The sequence below is a fragment of the Carassius gibelio genome, chromosome B13 (assembly GCF_023724105.1).
Source record: "Carassius gibelio isolate Cgi1373 ecotype wild population from Czech Republic chromosome B13, carGib1.2-hapl.c, whole genome shotgun sequence".
NCBI lineage: Eukaryota > Metazoa > Chordata > Actinopteri > Cypriniformes > Cyprinidae > Carassius > Carassius gibelio.
The window spans coordinates 17,976,479-18,002,765 of record NC_068408.1 but is presented as its reverse complement, the minus strand read 5'-3'; the positions used below and the strand labels follow the sequence as shown (position 1 = coordinate 18,002,765).

The following is a 26,287-nucleotide window of genomic DNA, read 5'->3' as shown; positions in this document are numbered from 1 at the left end:
TTGCTGTCTGTTCCCCCCAGTTAGTCTTGCCCTCCATCCCTCCCCCTGAACCTCCTCCGTTCCTCCTCCCTCCTGGTTCTCCCTTTTTTATGTTACATTTCTGGTGTTTTTTCCCCATGTTTTTCTTTTCCGGCCCTCCGTCCCTCCCCCTGAGCCTCCACCTGTCCGCCTCCCTCCTGGTCTCTGTGTTGTGTCTTGTCTTGGAGCGTCTGGGAGCCGCTCCGTAGAGGGGGGGGTACTGTCACAGTGTCTGGGTTGTGTTCCCTGGGGTTCCACTAGATGTCCTCCTTTCTCACGGTGTCTGTCACCAGATCACTTCCTGTTCCCTTATTTGGTCACCTTCCTCCTTGTTGTGTAATTGATTGTTTCCCCACCTGTCTCCTGTTTCCTCATTATCCTTCTGTGTATAAATACCCAGTCTGTCTTAGTCTGTGTTACGGAGTCCTTGTTTAATGTCAGTGTATTATTCATGTCCGTCATCCTTGCCTTGTCTTGTCTTGCCTTGCCTTGCTTTGCCTTGCCTTGCCCCGTGTTCGTGTCCTGTTTATGTTCCGATTTGGATTCTCTGGTTTTGACCCTGCATGGACTGTTACCTCTCTGGATTATCCCTTAAATAAATCATGCTTACCTGCAATTGGTTCTCTCGCCGTGTTTCAACCATCACGTAACGTGACAGTTGTGTCCTTTTTTGCAAGGCCAAACAAAGTAGTTTCCCTTTCACAACGAAACACACAACGACTCCACAACATGGCAGCATCAGCAACAGCAAATATAAAAGGTTACATCTTCTTTCTTTGCGTGCTTTCTTTACGCGAACATTGGGGGCATGATAGAATGAGTCATTTTAAGTAGACGTGGTTGTCTTAACTTTTATAAAGAATATCTCTTTGGATTTGAAACTTTAGTCTTGCAACTTTACAAATCTGCTTTATGCACCAAGAACTTGTAACAATCCAAAGAGAAAGGCCAAATTTAAATCGCATTAAACAACCCCTTAAAAAAAAAAAAATAATAATAATAATATATATATATATATATATATATATATATATATATATATATATATATATATATATATATATATATATATATATATATATATATATATATGTATGTAATTTATCAATTTAGCTAATACTTACAAATAAGTAGAAAAAATGGTTTTATAAGAAAAAGCAAACATTTAATTTAGTTTAACTTTCTTTGTGCTGTCAAATATACATCACAGTTTAATTATACATAAAATATTCTAATCACACGCGCACACATATAGGTATATGCATATATATAACATATTAAATAATAACAATAATATTAATAAATAATAATAAAAAAGATTTTGTGTGCATTGTGTATGTGTAGTCACTTTTTGTAGCGTGTGATCTGTTTGTAGTATTGATTTTGTAGCAACAACAGTCGGAAGGATGAATGAGAAAAGTCAATCTACCAAAGCCGCCTGAGAAAGCAAAGAAAGCCTACAAGGATTACACAATCAATACAGACAACCAGACAACCTGAGCTGAGGATATAAACATGCACACCATCACAGTCACTTCTTGTATCTATCTGTCATCCCCCCCCCCTACTTATGTTTATGAATAATAATAATTCATAACCTCGTATTCACTTGCTCTAGTAGGTACAAAGGACAAAAGCCCCATTATGCTCAAATCATGAGTGGGAGAGAATGAGCTTTAGTCAGTTACACAAGTCAAATAAATTGACTTGTGTCGCCATCCAGTAAAGCACAGGCGTTCAGGACGTTAATAGCATCATCGTTGATAAGAGCGCGCTCACTCAACACTTCAGCCTTGTGGACGACTTATGTGCTAAAGGAAAAAAAGGAGAAGAAAAAAAGAGAGGTGGATGAATGTTTATCAACATAGAGAGAGTGTGTAATTGGGATAAAAACCAAATAGCGGTGTCACCAATTAGCTGAAGGAGTGGGTGAACGGCTTAAGCGCTCTTTAATTGTTACTTTTTTTCTTGCTCATTTAGTGGAGCACCTAGAAACTAGAGACGGCAAAAAAGTCACTCTTCAAAGGAAACGTATTCAAAAGGACTTTTTGAAGCTAATGAGGGACTACACTGAAACACCTATCGGTTCAAAAGTACAGACTTTTCTCCAAGTGCACACCAGTTTTTGTACAACTAAAAGGAGTTCTTCCAAATATACATATAATATTATCATTTTATTTCCATTTTCCCATTTATTATTTTAATAGGCTTTATATTTTTTGAATACTTTTTCTACCTAATCTGCATAATGGTCTCTTTGTTTAGAAAGACATATTTGAATGAACGAAATACATTAAAAAACCTCAGAGTGATTAAAAAGCTCATCAACTTTATCAAAGCCAGATGAATCAGAACTAGATAAATATACATCTACTTGCTTGAGGCTGGAAGCCCGCAGTCTCTCATGAGGGTGTTTTGAAATGTTTGTTAGATTTTGAGAAACGCATTTCTAATTAAGATTACGTTAAGAGCTGGAGGTAATATGCTAATCAAATGCATGAATCAGATGGTGAAAAAAAGGAATGTTTCACGGGCTAACTTTAATTTATTAATTTTATTCTTTCACTAAGTTATACTGTAATGCTGCCTTCCAACAGTAATGGTGTATTTTTGTTGGCAAAAGGGGAAGTTAGCAACACACAGGTTCCCACCAGGTATAAACAACCAATAAAATATTCCCATTGGTTTTTGGATTATTGTGGGAAACAGTTTATCAAATGTATAATCCTCACAAATAAACACTAACTTTTATGAATTTTGATGCCTAAATACAATTGCCAGAATGAAAAAGATAAAAGCTAAAGTTATAAAGGCAAGAAACAAACTACACCACAATTTGAGCAACAGTTTGAGTGTATGAACATAATCAGATTGTAAAAGCGGTCTAGTGAGTCCTCCCACTGTGTGATGATGCTGACAATGTATGTGACAATCTCTGTAGTCCCATTTAGTCACTTGTTATATCAAAAACGTAGTCAAAAAAACTTTTGACACTAAAAGAGAAATCCCTTTTCCTGGTTTTAGGACTCATTCTTGCAGCACCTAAAAAAAAAAAGTAATTTTAATTCTGACATCTTACATCTAACACTTGTTTGAAGCAACACAAACATGGTAGCACTCAAGGATAAACATTTACATTTAAGCAAATAAAATGCATCAGTCAGTCAATATTTCATTACTATGCAATATCAAACGCTAATTAGATTTGTTTAGCAAATGTTTGTGGAGACTGATATGTTATACTATACACTATAAACGATATCTTAAAAACTTGCAGAACATCTTTGTTTGTCCTCTAAAATGAGATTGCTAGAAGACTCCTCTGTTGACTAAAAGAAACTGCTTCGCGAGCAATAAAATGCCTTTACAGATAAAGATAAGCGATATCAAGCAGGACTATCCCACATCCAACTTTGAATGGAACAAATCGTGAATGCAGAATGAAGTTGATATGAAATATAATTGGCTCTAATCTCTGTAAGTAGCTTACTAGGCCCACTTGTGTTCCACTAGAGAAGTGTTTGTTTACCTCTTTAGTGTGTCTGGTACAAGGCGGTATATCCATCATCCTGACAGCCAATCAGGTTAGGGAGTTACATGGTTACTGTGACATCCAGACAGAAAATATTTAAAAGAAAAAAAAAAAAACTGAAGGGAACACAAAGGCTTAAAGGGTTAATTCACCCAAAAATGCTTAATTATCATAATACCATAATATAATTCTTGACTGACTGATAAAGAAGCTAAGTCTATGGATATTTTTCTTACAAAAACACATTGATTTTCTACAGGAGGCCTTTGTTCACCCCCTCCGGAGCCATGTGAGACTCAATTTTTTTTTCTTCTTTTTTTTATAATGCATGCACTTTTTATTAAACTTTTCTTGGACTGATGCAGTGGAACACACGCTGAGTGGCATCAAACAGCTTAAAAAATCCATTTGTTTAAACGTATACACCCAGGATGACTTCAGGCTGAGTAATTTGTTTCCTAATTTTAATTTTTAGTTGAACTAACCCTTTAAGAAAAAACACAAACAATCTTAAAGGTATGTTATTGGGTAACCTCACTTACTTTTGCAGTATTATTCAAGTCTGACCAGTGTTTTAAAACTGCTCTCTAATGTATGAATATTAATTTAAAGGTATAGTTCACCCAAAAATTCTTCCATGATTTACTTACCCTCAAGCCATCCTAGGTGCATATGACTTTCTTCTTTCAGACAAATGCAATCAGAGTTACATAAAAAGAAATCCCGGCCCTTCCCAGCTTTATAATGGCAGTGAATGGGGGTCGAAATTTTGAGGTCCAATAAAATGCATCATAGAAGTACTCCACACAGCTCCAGGGGGTTAATAAAGGCCTTCTAAAGTGAATCGAAGCATTTGTGTAAGAAAAAATTACGTAGGCATAGTGTAATCCCCAGTGACAATATGCTAGTCTTGTAAGAGTAAAGGAAAACCAGTCTCCTCTTGGCTTATATTGAAATCCTCCGACATTTCTCTTTACATGTTTCCATGACCAGTGTTTTGTTTTGCTCCCTCCTATGTTCTTCTGTATTCGCCTACTTTCTACGTCATCTGCAGGAACGCCACTCTCTTGTGAATGTGAGTGCGACATTAACCCCTTACTAGTAACCCCCCTTTTTTGGCATGGAGACCGAAATTACATACCCAAAATAAAAAGGTTTCTGCTCATGATTCTTTCTGACTAGATACATAATCAACCTTTGTTCACAAAGCTGACACTTTAAAGTTTACTGTTCAGGAATCAGAATCACTCAGACTGTTATGATAATAGAGATATATAAGCTCAAACATAAAAACAAAAATAAAAATATTAAAAACATATGTTTTAAATGTATTTAAAAAAATGTTGATGTAGGAAATGAGTTTGAAAACACAGTGTAGCTAAGGCCACAAGTCTTCCAAGACTTCATAAAAAATGTCATAATCGAATCTGTAAAACTGTGAATTTTATGAAATATTTTCTAAGGCCATGTCATGTGTGTTTTTAGAGAAGGCTAATCAGATTGATTTATGGCCCTTGTCATCTCTGTAAGATCTCACATGTAAACACTGCTGTGCTCTTTGTGTATGTTTCACTGTTGAAAACTGCCCGAATCATGATTGTATTGTTCTCACCAAACGGTTCTTTCACACCTCCGCCAAGTATGACACATTATCCGCATTATTCTTTTATCATTATTCTTTTGTTTTTATTCCACCTTTATTAGCCTTGATTGTGGTTTTTCAGGCTTTACAAAGCAACAAAGCAGCGATCTCACTTCAGTCTCTCTTTGCATTTAGCCCTTATTTATCAAAAGTCTTACTATAAAAATACAACAAAACATTTTCTTACGACCTTACGTGAATTATTGAGACAAAAATGCATTATGAAGAAGAAAAGCACCTGCTATTAGTAGCATTGGTGCTAACGTTAGCATCAAGCTACATCTGACAATTTATGAAATTATTAGTACACTTTTACTCAAAACTCACTTTAAACCCCGATCGAGTGTTTATAATAACTTCCTTTAGCGATCAGGGGTGGAATTTGGTCGTTTACTGTTGTAAAAATATGTTATTTGTAGCCTTTTTCATCGCTGCACAAGTTAGCATTTCCGATGTACATTTTCGATTTTTTTTATAAAAACGCCCCAGATCTCAAGAAATTCTCATACCAAGCTTTACTATCGTAATCGCGGGTTTATTATTCGGATATTTTGTGTGTACAGAGGTGTTTCAGTGTTGTTTTGGCCAGATAACTACCAGGAAGTGTGCAGGAAGCATGTGACACGATGGGGCGGTGTCCAGATATGAAACTCTAAGATTGACGTTTGAAAGACCCAATCAGAGTCTGAGTCACACACCGCACGAGCTGTGACTACTGCACGCACACACAGATCGCTGGGAGAGGCTGTTTATCATCTGATCGCATAAATCCGTGGAAAATGAATAGAAATGACGATTCTGTCTGAAGAAATATGAAGTAAACATCAGTAAATATATCCATATATCTCCGCAGATATGCATCTTTGGTCTGTAAATCCTTATTGACGCTGTTCAGTGAGTCTATGTGAACACAAATAAACCGCTCTTGACGTGACTGAATATGAGTGAGTTGTGAATTTCTATTCAAAATGTGGCATAATACGGATTTATTATTTTGCACTCCTGACATAAATCACTAAATATCTGTCACTGCAACAATGTTTTATCAAAATATTGGTCAAATATCGAAGCTTGAGTCTTTAAACTTTCCATTGAGGCACAGTTTGTCCAGATGAAGTAAGACAGTGATGTTTAATGTGCTGTGAAAGTGAAACAATAATAAACTTGGGCCGTCAGCGATGTTTGCACGCAAAGGGGTTAAGCAGAAGCTAGAAATTATGGTTTACAAAGTTTTAAATACCGTATTTTTCGGACTAAGTCGCATCAGTCCAAAAATACGTCATGATGAGGAAAAAACATATATAAGTCGCACTGGACTATAAGTCGCATTTATTTAGAACCAAGAACCAAGAGAAAACATTACCGTCTACAGCTGCGAGAGGGCGCTCTGTTTATTAGGGGTAGACTACAGGAGCACTGAGCAGCATAGAGCGCCCTCTCGTGGCTGTAGACGGTAATGTTTTCTCTTGTTTCATTTCTCCTGGTTCATGTCAAATTAATGTTGATAAATAAGTCGCAGCACCAGCCAAACTATGAAAAAAGTGTGACTTATAGTCTGGAAAATCTGATATGAATATTTTTCCTATAATTTTTTTCCCCGGAGCCGTGCGGAGTACTTTCTATGTTGGATGGATGCACTTTTTTGGACTTTAAAGTCTCAACAGCTATTCACCACCATTACTGGCAAAACTATGATTCTATTAATCTGAAGGAAGAAAGTCATATACACCAAGGATGGCTTGAGGGTGAGGAAATCATGGAGAAATTTTCATTTTTGTATGAACTATCCCTAATTTTTCATATGTCATTTTCTCTCTCTTTCATTCTTTTCTATTAAAAAGAACATACTAATTTATTTTCCTTGAAAACTACAAATTCATAAACAATCTGTCAGCCAAGCCATGGACACAAAGTGACAGAGCTCCAAATCAATACTCAATGCTGCTTAATGCAGTTTCACAAACAAACACCATTATTCATCCGTGTAATTAAAATAACTTAAGTGTGCCAACGCAGCACAGTCAATTTACCTCAACACAATATTTTCAATAGTGCTTTATGTCTGTTTTGGCATTGTAAAGCTGTCGGGCATTTGTCTGAACTTTGGCTTTGAAGGACTTGGCTTGAACTTCAAGTAAACTCTTGACTGAGAACTAGAACAGTGAATCCACAGCCAGAAGATATGAAAGGAAAGAGGAAAAGAGAGAAAGGGATATAAAATGGGAGGAATACAAAGTATACACACCAATCTCCCTCAAATGCCATGATGAATTACATCAGAGTGTCCCTCGTCTGCAGAGGACTAAATGCACACCAAACAACAAACCCCTACAGCCTCTAGCTTCTACTTTGATATCGATTAACACATTCCCATGCCCACAACTGTAAAACAACAGCAACAAAAAAGCTCTTGCAATTCGTACTGGATAATAAGTGCATCTTTTTACCACACATCAAATCACTGTTGCCATGACCTTTACCTTTGTGTCACAGTGTTACCATGCATTTTCCAGCACAATCTATTAATAAAAACTACATATCTGTGTATCAAATAAAGTAAAATGATGAAATACTCTTATAATAAAAAAATGGCATGATTAAAGGGTGCTTTCACACCTGGCCTGTTGTTTTGAACTTGACTCAATTCCCCCCTTAGCTCGGTTCATTTGGGCATATGTGAACACAGCAATGCCGCTCGGATCCACGACAAAACAATCGGTCCGAGATCGCCTGAGCGAAAATGATTGAAAATGAACTCTGGACCGTTTGGTTGTAGTGAGAATGCCATCCGAACCAACAGACCAACGAACCAGGCTATATCCAATGTATAATAGGTACTGTATTTTTTGGATTATAAGTCGCACCTGAGTATAAGTCGAATCAGTCCAAAAATATGTCATGATGTGGAAAAAAACATATAAGTCTCACTGGACTATAAGTCACATTTAATTAGAACCAAGAGAGAACATCACCATCTACAGCCACGAGAGGGCGCTCTATGATTTCAGTGTATGCTACAGGAGCACTGAGCAACATAGAGCGCGCTCTCGTGGCTGTAGACGGTAATGTTATCTCTTGGTTCATTTCTCTTAGTTCATGTCAAATTAATTTTGACAAATAAGTTGCACCTGACTATAAGTCGCCGGACCAACCAAACTATGAAAAAAAGTGTGACTTATAGTACGGAAAATATGGTAATTATGTAAGTTCCATGAAAAGCATTAACTTGAACCTAAAAAATGAATCTGTTCATCTCTGTGTCTGAGCACTTCTTCACTATTCAAAATTATAGCACACTTTTTCATTTTATAATGCCGTATTATTGCTTTTCTTCCTAGTAGGTGCATTTTAAAAATGTTTTCCCGATGAATCATGGACTCAAAATGATAAATTAAAATAATGACGCCAAAACAAAAAAACAAAAACAATAATAAGCCCGCAGAGCTGTTGTCCTTCTATCCAGACAGATGACAGTCGTGACAGCTAAGTGAAATCCTAGAAAATAAACCCTGGAACTTTGACCAATGAGAGAACACTTTACTTGCACGTGACTTGTATTAACATGTTTGGTCCATTTAAAATTTTGCCGTGTAAAAGCGAACCACACCAAGAATAAAAACCAACATTGTAACAATTTTAATCCTTGTTTTGGAACAAAGCAATTGACCTACAGGTGTGTAAGCACCCTTAATTTATAGAAACATTTTGTTTTCTTTGATAAACAAGTTGAAAAGTAAAGGTTGGAATGACGTTACATGACATCTGTTTTGACCTGATAGTTAAAAACACCACAGAACACAATACAGAGGCGGCTAACAGTCTAACGCGAGCTTCAATCTTTATACATAGCAGGCGGCATGTTATTATTTATACAGAGCAGGTGGCATGTAATTATTTTTCTGCACTTTGAGGCACTTTAAACACAACTGCAGTCACTGAGCTCTGTAATTTGACTGTCCAGAACTATAACAAGTGTGACATTTCAGAACACATATGACTAGTGAAAACTGAAAATGAAACCATGCAATTGCAAACATCATAAGCTGTCACAGAAATGTGATGATTTCCATCACTGGCAAAACTGTGCATATGTTCTGGCTGCTGTTCAAGTATAACATTAAAAGAGTAGTGTAGGTACATGTGTCTTAAGTACATGTCCATTTTTTTTTTTTATAATCTTTAATAATTATTATTTCTTTTTTTTTTTTTCATATAATGCGTTTATTTGCAGAGACAGCAAGACTGGCAGTGTTTGGCTTCATCACATCAAACACAATTATATCTATTGTGCTTATTCATCAGCCAGCCTTCATTAAAGGCTTTGGATGGTGAGGTTAATGCATCCTTGCATCCTCATCAAACTTATTTCACTAAATTCCAAAAACTAGAATTCAGTACATATTATGGAGAAAGAAAGTAAATTTTTTATTTATTCACAAATTTTATTCCACTTAATCACACAGACATTTTTATTTAAATGAGTGAAGTGTACATACCTGAAAAATGTGACAAAGAACTGCACCAGGTCCATGATGCTGCTATGTTGAGAGAAGGATATCTGTGAGAAAAGAAGAAAAATGTGTTATAGAATTAATTATTACTACCCCTGTAAAGTATCAAGCAAAACTATTGTTGAAAGATACTCAAATATATGTATAATGGAGAATATTGTCATGTGTATCATAATTACATAGATTTCTGAATTAATGTCTCCTGAAACAGTTTTTGTCATATTAAAAATACATCAGTTCACCGTGCACAGTATTATTTCAATAAACATCTTAATCACCAATGGTTTCAAATTTGAAGGAAAAAAAAAGCAACACGCTGGGCTAGGTGACAAAAAAATCAACTTCTGCTGAACCATGTTTAAAAGCCTTCTGAAAAAACAGATGGCCGGTAATAAACTTGACATATAATTTAATCAAGTGTTTATGTTGTTCATCTAATCTAACTTGAATTTGTGCACCTTACACTGCAAACTTTCTGTAGTATAATAAATGCTTCTAATCAAAATGATTTTTACTTGACATGCAAGTAGTTTTATTAAATATACATGGCATATTAATTTTCTACATTTTGGCAAAGTTCCTTAAAAAACAAGCAACATGAATTTTCCCCAACTGCCAAATAGGGACTGTAATTATGTGTGCTTTATGGTGCTTTATTTGACTTTTCCGATGCAAAATGTTATTTATTTATGGATTTTATTTATTTATTTTGCCCCCATTACACATATCTCAAATATTCTAAAAGACTCTAAGGCTAAAAAACACAACTACTTTTGCAATGATAACAGCTTGCTACTATCTCCATTATGGAATATAATCCACATAATGGAAAGCAATTAAAAGTAAACTAATTATGCAGTGAAAAATGTATTCATATCACTATTAAAACAATAAGCAATTAGAACTAGCAGTGTTATTACAATATTGAAACTGTTATCTTACTCAAAATATACCCCTTATTAGGTCTGAAGTGCACTAATATATATATATATATATATATATATATATATATATATATATATATATATATATATATATATATATAAATACTTAAGTTCTAATAACTTATATTGTTATACTGAATAATTTAAAACCATGCAAATTAAGTAAACAAGTAAAAATTGTAAAATTACGTAATCCAAACAGTTTTTAATTATGATAACATATTTCGTTATAAGACCTTGACACTGTCAGTGTCACAAGTTCATGTATATAAAATGTATATAAAAACAGATACATGTAAATGAATTCAAATTAAGTCATGCCAAATGTTGCCCTCATTATTTAGGCTTTACAAATTATTATTATTTTTTTTACATAGTGCATGTACATCATGGGTCCCAAGGTTAAACCAAAAAAAAAATATATATAAAAATTTCCCCCATTTCACATTATGTAACGTGCCAGTACATAACTATAGTGTTTGAAATCACTGGTGTTAGGAAGATTAACATTTCTCCCAGTCCTCCCTTACGTAAGATGTACAATAACCACAGTGTGTTATATAAAATGCATTTGATTTCTCAGCTGTTGCAGTCCACAACTCCACAAATAAGATCCTGTGTTCCTGTCCATTCACTGATTGCTTCAACTACATGACCGAGTTATTTGCCTTTTCAATATCTGAGGCCACTCACATCGATTGCTTATGAGAATCCAATACATAATTCTCCCAACTAAACCTAAATCTTAATCCGCACTCCATCTCCATCTAAAAATCGACCATCTGATAAAAGAAAATGTCATTTTATGATTGATTTGTAAATGTCAGATGTTATCACAGTGATTTATTTTTCGAGAAGTGGCGTGCTTTAAAAGTTCAGGCGACAAAATGTGTTTACTTAGTTCAAATGAGTTTTGGACTTGCAATTTTCTTTTTCTTGGAGCATACACTATTATTGACTGCAAAAACAGAGGCAGATATATAGTGAGGCAATTATGCACACACATACAGACATTACATGTGGACCTTCTCTGTCAGGCTTTACAGCTGTGTTAATTTGTGCTGGGGTGCAAAGCCGGTGATCATGAATGGTGACTAATACATCCATGAGACATTTCCAATCGGCGTAAATGTGCTTTTATTTCTGGATGGAAGAAACAGCATTTGGATAGATGGAGAGGAATGGATGGGGAGGTGTGAGCGTGCAGGTGGAAGTGAGGGGGTTGGTCAGCCCTTAAGTGATTTACTGGCATTTGCTTTTTGCAGTGAAAGTGCATGACAATCAAAAACTGAAAGAAAGAAAGTGTTGAGAAAAGCTGATTTTTCTTGCCAGAGGAACTGGCCATTAAGTGAGCTGAGCTGGTGGCTGGAGCTGGTACCTTACTGAAGTGCTCTTGACTCCTCCCCACTCCTAAATTCAGCCTTTTTCTGTAAACATCATGCTGGGTTGAGCGGTACCATGCGAATTGAGAAAATCACTATTAGTAAATGCGTTCCAGTCCTTAAGGCAAGACACCACAGGGTGAACTGCACATCGGATGAAACCAGGTTCAAAATGTTTTGTTTCTTTTTTTTGACACACTATACATTTTTCTTTGTAGTTTTATAAATTAACCAAATGATATATATAAAAAACCCTCTATAAAAACAATGAAAACTGTAGAAAGCAGTAAAATAAAGCTTGGTGTATGTAAGGACTACTGGGGGGAAGATATTTTTTTTAAGTTATGTACTGTCATAACACATTATGTAAGCCAAATAGCAAAAAAAAAAAAAATATTATTATTCCAGTGTAAACACCCATACCACAGCAAACAAAGCAGCGAGACTGTACCTCAAGTTTTTACAATTTTACTGTTCACTGCGCACTGAGAGGAATAAGACTTCACCTCACAAAAGACTCGCTGTGAAGAATGAAGAAAAAAGTATGAAGCAGCTTGATCCAGCAGAGATCATAAACATGACTAAGTCTTTTTTTTTATTATTAATCTACTTGTATTAGTTTTCACATAATCTGTACACATTTTACTAGTTACACTAGTTTATCCAAACTTTAATTCCTGACTAAATGTATAATCAAGTGAAATATTATGAACTTTCATTCACATCATCTAAATGTTTTACGATGCCAGGATGTTTTTATTTTTCTTTTTTAAGTTCTATAACTCAGACAGCAATATGATATAAAGGTAATATGAGTTATAATTTTGTCAGCCTAATGTCAGTAAGAATGAAACAAAACTTTACTGATATATTATTCTCTGTTCAATATAACCATATATGTTTATAACTAGTTTTTGGATTGTATAGGCCTACATACAAAGCATCCTTGTGTGTAAGAACGTAATTAAACTTCTGTTCATTAATATCTGCTCTGGTGTAAATATTTTGAATGTGTTATACCCCTTCATTAGTGTTTGTGATCATCTGAGGTGTAGGGATATGCCAGTATTAATTTTTCCTGTTGCAGTTAATTGATAATGCTTTTATCACGGTATATGGTATTATCACGCTATTGGAATTTTGTTTTAAAAAAGTCGTCATAATACAGTTTAACAGGTTAAATAACTTTTTTTGAATAACAAAAATAACTAAACATTTAACCCTTGTGCGGCCCTCATTTGGGAGTCACACTCAGGGTCTTCAGGGGTCATAAGTGACCGGACACCTAAAATGTAACTTTTTTGCCCCCCAGTAAAATCAGTGGAATATATTTTTATTCAATAATATTTTTTCTTTTTTCTTTTGTATTTTGAGAAAATTTTAAGGTATTAATTCATATTTATGCAATAATTATGAACAATTTTTCTCATAGAAAATAGTACATAATTTTTTTTTTCTAATTTTTCTAAATTATTTTCGAATTAATGTTGTATTTCAGATTAAACCAGAGACTAGGCCTTTCAAATACATTTTTTTTGAAGATTTTTTAGCGCCACCTGGTCAGAGCAAAGAAAGAAAAACATGTAAGTGCATGGTGCAACCACTTATTACCAGTATAGGAATCTATAGAGAGGCTTGTGAATTCCCTTATTGTTTTTAGACATAATTGCTTACTCATATTAAGTAGTGGACTTGAATATATATTAATACATTCTAAAGAGTACTTTTTGTATATTTTTTTATATTTCTTCTGTTATAAATAATGATTTCATGCATTATTTGCATTAAAGTTTTTGCATTATGATTGCAATCAAACCTGAACATATTGTTCAGTGGCACAGAGCTCCTGCAAAAAAATAAAAAATAAGAATCCTCAGAATGGTGCAAAGGACCAAGTCTGAGTTTCTAAGTGCACTGACAAACCCAAGAGGCAGCGCTTGCTTCTCATCGCTGTTTTACAGACAGCAGGTCATAGGTGTGTGCGTGTGTGCGCGCGTGTGTGCGCGCGCGTGTGTGTGTGTATGTGATTATTTAGAGTGTCATACCTTCACTGCTGTTAGATTTTCTCTGCATTATGACTGAATTATTGAATGGATTTCACATTCTCAAAACTTTGCTCTGTGTTACAGACACAGTAGTTCATAGGTGTCTATGTGTAAGTATGTGTGTGTGTGTGTGTTTGTGTGTGTGTGTGTGCATCTGTGTGTGATTGGATGTGTCAATATCACACTCTTGATGTTTTATAGTGTTATCCCTTCACTGCTGTGCACTTTTTTTCAGTTTTGTGATCGATTTGTAGATTGTGTACACAAATATTCTCTGAATTGTTGTATTTTTGTCTATTTCCCATTCATTTCCTATGGACGGTCATTTTTGACCGAAGACCATGAGTGTTACTATTTTTTTTACGCCCACTTAGACTGTTCGAATCATGCCCTCAATTTTTTTTGTATGTTCACACCCCAAATGCCATGAAAGTCACCGCATTTCATATCATTCCGATGAAGCTGTGATTTTTAACATTTCAAAACGTAAAATATTCCGGTCGGAAATGACCGAAGACCGCACAAGGGTTAAAACAATAAAGCAAGACAGAAAAATATATAAAAGTTAAATGTTTTACACATTAACGTGCAAAAGATTTATAAAAACCAATAGGTATCACTTTACAATAAGACCTCATTAGTTAACCTTAGTTAATGCACTAACATTCAAGGCAAGGCATTTAGAGCCGTCTGTTGTCAGAGAGTGAATGTGCTTTCATTTCATCTCTCACGTGTTCCTCCATGTGCTTTTCATGCGTGCTTGTTTACATCAGAGTGCATGCACTACATGGCTGCATGCTGCTTGAAAGAGTGCATTTTAAGCAGCTGATGGGAATACTATTCTTAAAATGTATTCCAAATTCTGAATAATTTGTAATGCATATTTATTCACGGTATTTAGAAGTGCCCACGATAACAATATAGTCCATATTAATCACCACAATATATCGCATTACCGAATACCGGCACAAGTCTACTGAGGTGTAAATGTATTAAGTAAGCTGTAAATATCACTGATAATAAATGTGCTATGTGGCAATTGTGTTCTTTTTTTCATTTAAATGAATACTAGTATCAGTGACCATCACAATAATGTTAATAATATAGTTTATTTGTGTAAACAGCATGCTTACTTTTTTTTATTTTTATTTTTTATTTTTTCAGATGTGAGGATAACACACCTGTTGCAAAGCGAGCCAATGCAAATAAGCAGCCCACTCAGGAACCTGGAACACAGCTAAGACCAAACGAGGCACACACTCCAATGAGTCTCTTGAATTTATATTTTATTTTTATTTATGTCCTTTAGATTAGAGCACATAAATAATATGTGACCCTGGACCACAAAACCTTAAGTCTTAAGTCTCAAGTCTCATAGGTATATTTTTATCAGTAGCCAAATAGACATTGTGTGGCTCAAAATTATTGATTTTTTTTCTATGCCGAAAATTTATGCCATGTTCCATTAAGATATTTTGTACATTTCCTACCATAAATATATCAAAACATAATTTTTGATCAGTAATATGCAATACTAAGAACTTCATTTGGACAACTTCAAAAGTGATTTTCTCAGTATTTTGATTTTTTTGCACCCTCAGATTCCAGATTTTCAAATAGTTGTATCTCGGCCAAATATTGTCCAATCTCAATAAACCATACATGAATGGAAAGCTTATTTATTCAGTTAATGTATACATCTTCATTTAGATTGGTTTTGTGGACCATGGTCACATATACACTTTGGAAATGCCAGGTATGTGATGTTCATTTATATATTTTAACATGACCCAATACCAGTCAAAAGAATTATCTTCTGCTCACCAATCCTGCATTTATTTGATCCAAAATACATAAAGTTGCATTTGTTAAAGCAGTAATATTGTGAAATATTTTTACTATTTAAAATAACTGCTATATATTCTATTTGAATATATATTTTAAAATGTAATTTATTCCTGTGATCAAAGCAAAATTTTCAGCATCATTACTCAAGTCTTACTCCAAGTGTAACAACATACACTATACCATTCAAAATCTTGGAGTCTTGGGAGTATATATAGAAATTAAAACTTTTATTTAGCACGCAAGTGATGATAATTACAATAATCATGTTACAAACAATGCTGTTCTTCTGAATTTTCAATTCATAAAAAAAAAAAAAACTCTGAAAAAAATTATTCTCAGCTCTTTTCAACATTAATAATAATAATTAATGTTTGTTTGTTTGTTTTTTTCAGTTGAATATCTGAATATTAGAAGGATTTCTGAAGGATAGTTTGAATGGAGTAATGATAATAAAAATCCAGCTTAGAAAGTCAGCTTTGATTGTTCCTAATAAACTGTTTAACTGCACTCGTAATTAAATCTCAAGTTATTTTGTGGGGTAATTAATTACATTCTAAATTAACTACAAACATAAAAATATATAAATTTATTTTGTCCTCAAATTTTTTTTCTTATAACTCTTCCCTCTTCCCTACACACCTGACTCTACAGCTCATTATGCAGCTCATTATGTGGGCCTTTTATCTTTTCAGGTGTAAATCAGGTGTAATTCTTTTTCCATATACAGCTATTCAAGTCATCTGGTGCTTTTTTTTTCATGTTACAGAAAAATAAAATATTTGCAACGTGAGTTTTTTTTTTTTTCAATATCTTGCAGCCCTAGTACTCAGAATAGGCAATATTAACAGTGCTCAAGCGCATTTTAACCCCAAAGCCCAGTTCATTTTAATAGTGTGATCGCTCTGTGCCGCACTTGGGCGGAGTTCATTTATTTATCCCTGGCTCGGTTGGAAGAGTTGGGCCAAATTATATGTATATCAGTGAGTGTGAGCACTAACTGCACTGGAGCATGTAACAAATAATACGTGCAGCATAATTGCGTGGCGAGAGTGATAGATCTGTAAAGCAATAAATTAAGAGGGCAATGTGTTACCACATCCCAAACAACTCAAAATAAAAACCACAAAGTTAACAAAATGATGCACTCCACTGTGCTGAGTGAGAGCACTTCTCTGTTGCCTTCACATGCTTCCTGAAACTTCCTGTTTCCCACTTATGAAGTCGTGATTACGAACAGGTTATAATAAGAAATACAGACCAAATATATGGATGAAACTATGGATGATCTATGAAACATTGTACTGCCAAAGACAAATGGACCCCAATCCAAAAAATTGTTGAAAAAAAAGAAAAGAAAAAAAAAAAAGACTGACATCCAACTTGTTCTTCTACAGACATTTGTTTCAGAAAGCTTCACACCTAATTGTATATATTGTAAGTCCTCATATAAAATGTATACATATATAAAAATATAACAGGGGACATTAGAAATATGTTGAAACTGTAGTTCAGAGAGCATCTGGAGCGATCTGATGGAAGAGCTCATAAGAAGCATTTTCCTGTTTGTGTAAAAGTGTCCACCACTACACCATAATTGTACAAAGATCAGAGGCTAAGTGATTATTGAGTGCATGTGCTTTTTAAAGTTCAATACCACCTTTGAGGACCAAGAAAAGAATCAGCGTGAATCAGATGCTCTGTGAGGCCTGCACATAAAAGCACAGGGAACTGTTAAAGGCAAATACAACTATTCTCTAAGGAGAATATCAAAAGCTCGGATGAGGAGAGAATACTGCAAACCTGAGCACTGGTCAGTGAACAACAAGTTGTTGCAACGACGCTCCTCTAACTTTCACAGGATTATTAAAAGAATTATAAAAGGTTTATGAGTATGATATCTGACTTCTTGAACTGGAAGTGTGGAACAAAGACATGGCAGAGCATGAGAGAGAGAGAGAGATCATAAAGATCTGCAGATGGTAAATTAACATATTCATGAAAGAACCTAATGACTGCAGTAAGATATTAGTTGAATATTAAACATACCTACAATATTCAAATGAGCTTAATATTTATAATCAGTCACATGCAGAGATGTGGCTCACCTATATCATTTGAGGTGGAACAAACTAATCGCATCCTTGTATGACGTGATGTTAAATCATACACACTCACAATATACATCTGGCCTCAAATCAAGCCACAATGTCAAGTTTTGGTGATCTAAGACCCTGCTTCTGCGGTTTATATTGTAAGACACTACTGCTGAAGCAAAATGTTTTAATAAATCTTTCTCTAAATCCGTAAAAAAAAATAATAATAATAAAAAGTGACGCAAAATTATATAGATTAGCCAAAAACTAGGCTACAAAATAAAATCATTTAATTTTGCGTGGTGGTTTTAAAAAAAAAAGAACATGTATGAATAATAATAATAGTAATAATAAAAATTATTATCATAAAAACAAATAGCTAATTTAAATTAAATATATTATTATTATTATTATTATTATCAAATTAATGTACAAATCAAATTAAGTAAATATGTAACAGGATTCACATTAGTGCAAGTTTTGCTCTTTTTCTTCCCATTCCTACTCCACAAAAGGAACTATGGAGAATTCAAGAGAGCGAGCGAAAACAGACGCAGCACATGAAGTAATCTCTGCTGTCATGGCCTTCTCGTATTCAGGAGCACTGAGCACTTAGCTTTACCTATCCTCTTTCAACCCCATGAAAGCCAATCTGCTGTGATAAAGCTATCAACAGATATGGCACCACTGTGTTTCTGGCTAACCGTTTCAGTTTTCCCTTTAGCCAAAGAGATTCGCTCAGATGTCGAAGATGGACAGAGGCTGAGGTAGACCGCAAACTGTCTGTCAGAAATGAGATTACCAAATGCTATTTAATGATATCCACTGGACTAGGGAAAATAAGCCAAGTGTGTGTAGAGAAAACCAAATCACCCTCCATTCCTCGGCCCAGAATGGCTGCGACAAAATGGCCATACAACACGGAAAGCTATCCAGTCACATACAAGTCAGAATAAGTATTGTGGCTTACTGTAAAAGTATTATAAACACTTTTTGATTTTAAATTAATTGAATAAACAATCTCTCTCTCTCTTTCTCTCTCTATATAAACGATATAAAGAGGGGTGAGAAGAGCAGCCCATTGTGGATGTGGACTGAAAAATACCGGAGGGGTGAGGTGCGGGACCACAGTGACAAACAAAATGTCTGTCTGTTCCAGTAGGATGGGCAAATACCCCCATCCTCTGCCCCTTAAGCAGCCCTCAGCTCTAAGCTGATGTCATACTGAGACTGGGGCGATAACCCTGGGGAGCAGAGGGAAGGCAGGAAATGTTTTCATCACTGGGGTAGCCTTTCTCAAGCCGAGCAGACTCCTTTGCACATTACTATCCTGATTCTCCTACTGTTACTCATTAATGAGTCTGCAAGACTGGGCTTATTTGATCTGGATTAAACCTGATAACCAGGTAATGTTAAACCATGAGCATAGAATCATGATTAATAGGAAGAGATACAAATAATGGCAAGCATTAGGGCAGAAACACGTGTGCAAACACCGCTGGGAATATGTGATAATCTCAGTTTTTTTGTTTTTTGTAGATATTGCATTGCTGCATTGTTTATTATTGTCTGGAATGATCAGGTTCAGAAATGTGTGAGGACATCACATGAAATGTGTGTGAATATTATAAAATACACAGATTTTTACTTTTACCCTACTTTTTATAATTCAAACATTAAATGCAATAAAATAATAGTGTAATGTAATATAATATATTATAATGGAGTGTTTGGAGTCTGTAAAATTGAAGGAATTTGCTTATATATTTTTTTTAATCAAACAGTAAAACAGTAGCACTGTGTGAAACAGTATTCAAATTTCAATTCAACATTTTTATCTACAGTATTTGCAAAAAAAACTTGCTTCTTTCTGTCTCGCAATTCTGACTTATTTTCTTGCAATTGTGAGTTTAGATCACGCAATTCTGATAAAAATAAATTCAGAATTGCAAGTTTAAATATCACAATTCTGACTTCATAACTTGCCATTGCTAGTTTATATTATGCAATTATGAGAAAAAAAGTGAAAAAAGAGAAAAATAATTGTGAGATAAAAATTAGCAAAAACCTTTTTTATTTTTTATTCAGTGACAGAAAAAGGCTTCCATAGAAAGCTTCATATTTTTGTGGAAACTGTGGTTTTTAGGATTCTTTAATAAATGTAAAAAAATAAACAGTATTTACTTGTGAATGTATTTTCCATTGTAAATTTTATATATCCTTACAGAATAAAACCATGAATTTCTTATTAATTTTACTTTTTTTATATATTTTGAAAAAATAACTGAGACTAAGCATTTATGCCTCTGCTTATTTGATTCAACTGGTGTGATCAACTCTTTCAGACTGAGCATGGGGTGAATCTGTCATAAATGGAGAATCTCTGTCAGTGTGACATGAAAGAGATAAAGAGAGTGGAAGAGGAGTGAGTGACTGAAGACAGTGACTGCAGCAGAAAAGCGAAGACTGAGGGTGATGAATGCAGCATACAACTCCAACTGTGATAGCAATCACTCGAATGTCAGCAGTTCTCTTCAGTCACAGGGCCGACAGAGACACATCTCTCACATTTGCTTCGGCCTGCATTTGTGTTTCTGAACATAGCCTGTGGACGGGTCACTACAGCCTTGACCTACACGATTAACCCACATGAAGTATGAGACTACATAAAATACTCTGTTGTATTAGACACTCCACGACCACGCGTAACCTTCACTGACAGGCTGCGCGCACTTGGACAACGAGACACAGAGAGAGTAATAGACAGCACATTCAGAGCATTAGGCATTGTGTCAATCTTTCAGTATCACTTTGTGTGAACAAAATGAGCTTTTCATAAGCAAATACTGAAAGACTCTGTGCTCTAGCTAAGAGCGGCAGCAGTTTCATCTCTTTCTCTAGTCGATAAAAGAGTCATTTAAAAGGAAGATGCAACATCTCTCACTGCGAATGGCAGGAGGAAACATTATTTTCTCTTTATGCACCAAATAGACCAATAAATCGGAGGGATGGATGATTTTATTTTGAAAGCAGTTTGACTGGATGTCCATCAGATGTGATGAAGGTCAGCGCCGGAGAAGCTGTTCTTCTCAGGTTACTTAGATCAGTCTATAGATGACTGTGTTACTGGGCTCCTGATGAGAACAATTAAGGGCTCGTGTTACTATCTCATCTATATGTGGCTTAGGTAAAACTGCATTAATGGGAATGATTTACAGCCACAATCAATACACGGCTGATACTAACAGGCCACAGAGCAGTTGCACTCTCACACAGGGCACAGCAGGATCTGACTGAGGGTTGCTGGGAAGACTGATGACTCTATTGGCTTACTCAGTGGCCCGATTAGATGCAGCACTACCTGTTCTGACCAAAGTTGAGTGGGAATGGAAAAGTAAGGTAAACTTTATGACGCACATAACATTTAAATGTTTGGGGTCAGGAAGAATTCCAAAAAAGATTTAAAATAAATCAACATGAAATCCTGAAAAAAGTATTATGATTTCCAGAAGAAATGATTAACAGTAGTTTTCAACAATGATAATGATAAGAAACGTTACCTGAGCAGCAAATATATATATATATATATATATATATATATATATATATATATATATATATATATATATATATATATATATTTTTTTTTTTTTTTTATATATATATAATATTTCACAATATTATTGTTTTTATGCATTTTTTATCAATCAATGAAGCCTTGATCAGCATTAAAAAAAAAATCTAAAACCCAAAGATTTACAGACCCCAAAGTTTTGAATGGTAGTGCATTTCCATTCTACAGTATATCTTTAATACTGAAATCTAATGCAATAGAATATTTCAGAACTAGTTATATATTTAACATGCACATTGCCATGACCTTTCAATAATTCACCAGTGTCTTTTGCAGGCCTAAAATCCCCTGGCACATCAATTCATTGACACAACCCCCCCCCTTTTTTTTTACACAGACAATAACAAACATGATTTCAAAGATAGGATATGAGGTTTTATGAGTTAAACCGGATTTCTCAGAATTATCTAAACTCAGAATTCAGTGGACATTAAAAAGCACAAGTATTTAAAAACTTCTTCAGTTCATAAATGGCAATTCTACGAGAATAAAGATATTTTGGACAGTTTGTCAATGCTTTTCTAAAGCACTCCAAAAAAACTGATGAACACAAAGCAGACTCATGGATCATTAAACATGTTATTTTTTGCATAACACACTTCATAATGGTTTATGCTTGATGCCCTATTTAGACACGAGGGCTTAGAGAGCCTGACTTGAAATCAAAAACAAATTTCATGGAAGATATTTACAGTAATTTGTTATTGTGGTTCATTATGATGAAGGTATTAATGATCATGATGCTGTTTTGATCAAAGTCAGAAAATCTGAACAAAAATTTAATCATTTTACAACTTTATCATTTGCCATATAATATATCAAAATAAAATAAAAAATAAAAACATTTATGTATTGCCTATTTCTCAGGTGTTTTTATTATTTTCTTCAACCCCTGTGCCTGATGAATAAGAAAAGGCTGTTTTGGACTAGACTAAATTAAATGAACACCTGGCAGCTGATCTTACCTGTATTTTGACTGGCCATGAAAAGTTGCTGACATAAACATGGAAAGTGATGTTGGGATTTGCGAGGAAGGAGAATGTCTCACAGGAGAAGCTGTCTCTGTACTCTTTGATGTTAGTCTTGGACACTATGGGGAATTCCTCCCCGGAGATCGTACCCGCTGCAGGGACACAAAACACAGCATCAGCAAAATGCACGTCAGCCAACAACAACGCCTGCACACAAAACCCTCTGCAAGATTAAATATGGTATAACATTCTGATCAACCTTTCAACTATAAAACATCTGAATAATGCATCTGAATAAAGCCATTGTAAGGAGCTGTACTTGAATGCCAACAGGATCAAGAGAAAGTAAACATGAAAAAAGGCTAAAAACTTTAAGCTTCTCGCTGCTTCTCAAAACATTTGAACAGAATAAATGCTTAATAGTGAATACATGATCTATCACAATACAGTAAATCTCAAACCACAAATGAAAAAGAACATCAGTCAGTCTATACTGATGATTCCCAGATGACCCATTCAGAGCCTGTTCCATTAAGTACGAGAGTAAGAAAATCTGATTTATTTTACTTATTAGCGATTCATCACTATTAAAATGGGACTCTTCCATTAACCACTCGTATGAGATCAGTCTCAAAATACTGCAATAAATATGCTCTCACACTTGTCATATGACAATGACTCTTACACTATTCTAGTGACCATTGGGAGGGTGCTTTATCTCTGTCTGTAGGGCAATACATAACACTTCTCTACATATCTGCTTGTCATAGAGGTTTATTCAAACAGCGACAAAATGAAAAACTATTTCGCTTAGGCATTTGCCTGTGCAAGAGCACTCCTTTTATCTTAATTGAAATCAAAAAGCACTTTATGAATGCCCGGACAAATGGATTCATCGTATACTTTGTTTAGTCAGATCTATTCTACAAAGTACCTCTTTCTTTTGGGACTTCATTTTATTCTAATATACATGAAATCCAAAAGCATGAGTACTTTACCTGTTGAGCCAATGGACCATGTTATGTTGAGGTTGAAATTGTTGGATGCGTTAATTGACATATCGAGGTTCTTATTGGTCTGGAAAACAAACAAACACGACAACAACAAAAAAGTATTTAAATAGCTGCGATAAAACAAGTTTTACCGTATTACATTTATTACATGTATTAATCATGTTGTGCTCCAATCATCTTTTCACCAAAAATATTTGTTAATATTATCAAATTAGATTTAAAATTATCTTAAAAATGTATAATTGTTGTACTTTTGGGGGACTCTTTCTCCAAACTGTAACACCTGTGATGCTGGGAAACACTAAGTTCAAAATCAAATATAGACCATTCTAAACCATTTTGTTTATGAACACGATGAAATTCACTGACCTCTTCTGGAGTCGCCATGAAGTTAATGGCCGTGTAGTGCTGATCGTCCTCTTGAAGCAGGCTAAAAGTGAACTGGTAGTCTATCAGAAGATTATCTAGTGAGGTAGAGAAAAAAGACATTGTAAAAAACACAAATTGTATTTGGCATTTACATGTCAAATTGTTTCAGCATTAAAAAGCATGAGATTTGTTAACATTATGAAAGTGATTGCTTGGTAAAAGTTCTTCATGTTCACGTCATGTTGAAATCACAACTTCATGGCAGTAACAGCTAGTCTTAAAAGTTAATCAAACTCTCATTGGGAGAGAGAAGCAGTTGTGATATGAAGGACTTTTTGACAGTTCACATCTGCATGAGCAACCTTAAAGGTCACCTTGTCCAATTCAATTGTGAAGACGGCATATGATTAAATAGCAACAGACAGAGGAAGGCTGAGGATTGATTTGATTGTCCAGCGGGTCAAAATTAATATCAACTCTGCCAAGGGAAGAAAACACTGAACTGTCATTGGCATTATTGCAGAAAAAGATGAAAAAGCTTTCACTGGATTCTAGTTATCATTTATGACCTTTCTGAAATCGACAAGAACTTTTATAGATTAGGAACACTCAACAATGAGTAATTTATGGGTTTTGCATAAAAAAAAAATAGTGGTTTTTTGTGATTATAGTTAAATTTGCTAATCTAACTCATCATGACTTTGAGAACACATCATCAACCCTTCAAACTTTAGAGTTTAAATGAGCAACTGCAAACTATCTAAACCAGTAGTTCCCAAACTGGGGGTCGCGGAGTGGGGAGCGGGGGGTCGCGAGATGATTTACAGATACTTTTTTTTTTTATATATTAATGCGAGATGGAGAAAAAAAAAGTCCGAAATACACATTCAGGTCTTTATTTTATTACACTTTGTCTGTTTGCGTCTGTAGATTTCGCGTAAATTCAACAAAAGTTAGCGTTGTAAATCATCCTGCCGATCCGCGATCTCTTGTCTGCTCTCTTTCATCACAGGCACGGCTGGAAAGCTCTCTCTTCACTGTACAATGCTGTCAGATCCAAATATGGTCATTTCCTTTTTATCAGCAACCAATCGCGAAAGTAAAAGGGCTGAATGCGCAATCTCATTGGCTGATGATAAATCTTTAAAGCCTGTTTTTTTAAAAATGACCTTTCTCTCATACTCTAAGTACGAAATCTCCACTTTAGTAGCACCTATATACACCAAACTTTCCAGTCTTGTACCTAGTTATATTATGAAGACATTTACAGAGGGATTTGTAAATTTATTATTCCTAGCCTGAACATTTTATTACAAAAAACATGGCGAAAATCATTTTTTAAGGCTATTGATAGTATATTCTGATTTACAGGATATAACAAAAGTAGATATCCATAAATCCCTCTGTAATTTTTTCCCCATCTAATATGTGAGCACAATGAAAGAATAATTTTTAATCTGGATTTATCCAGATCACTTTCATAAGTATTTCCCTGAAGGAGACACTCCCGACCAATATGACTGGATAAAGTCACCATTTAATGTAACCACGGCAAATCATCTGGCGTCAGATATGGAAGATGCGCTGATAGAACTTTCAACCGATCGAACCCTGAGGACGGCATTTGACGGCAAGACGCTGGATGAGTTCTGGGTTTCTGTCGCGCTGGAATATCCACAGTTGTCGAAAGCCGCGTTATATGTCCTCATGCAATTTGGCTCAACGTATTTATGTGAAAAGACATTCTCCGCGCTGACTTACATTAAGAATAAACACAGGTCACGGCTTAACGTGGAAGATGATCTGTGGGTGGCAATCTCCAAAATTAAACCTAGAGTGGACCTGCTTTGCTCCGCGCACAGCGCCCATCCATCACATTAGAGTACTAAGGCCCATATAGATTGGAACTCTTGCAGTCTTGAATGCTGTTTACTTGTAATCTTAAAAATGAAATTAAAATTATAAAAATATAAATTATCTGCTCCACCCATTGACCAAATCTGGGTCCTGATTGGGAAATCCATGTATGTAAGGCGTTTTTTCTGAATACAAAGTTATTGTTGTATGCGTGTTATAGGCAGCTTGTTCGTATTCGGTCTGTAAGCATTTCACAGTTATGGATTTATTTGTTTTTGTCCATAATTTGTTAATAAAATAGCCTGGCTTAGAGATTGTGTTCCTTTTTGTTTTAGCTCTGTCAGTATGTAACCAAATCGCAAATCCTCACAAGAGGAAAACACAGAAAGGGGGGGGGGGGGGGTTCTCGTGGGTCGTCAGCAATCTAA

General features: G+C 35.0%; 1 protein-coding gene across 1 annotated transcript in view; it reads right to left on the bottom strand.

Moving 5' to 3' along the window:
* atrnl1a (attractin-like 1a) overlaps window positions 1–26,287 on the bottom strand; it is a 314,332-nt gene that overhangs the window by 139,455 nt on the left and 148,590 nt on the right. Inside the window, exons 23-26 of the mRNA XM_052572190.1 lie at window positions 24,003–24,097; window positions 23,619–23,697; window positions 22,615–22,772; window positions 9,689–9,750 (exon numbers count right to left, since the gene is read on the bottom strand). Coding sequence (XP_052428150.1) covers window positions 9,689–9,750; window positions 22,615–22,772; window positions 23,619–23,697; window positions 24,003–24,097 — 394 coding nt within the window. The remainder of the gene's footprint in view (window positions 1–9,688; window positions 9,751–22,614; window positions 22,773–23,618; window positions 23,698–24,002; window positions 24,098–26,287) is intronic.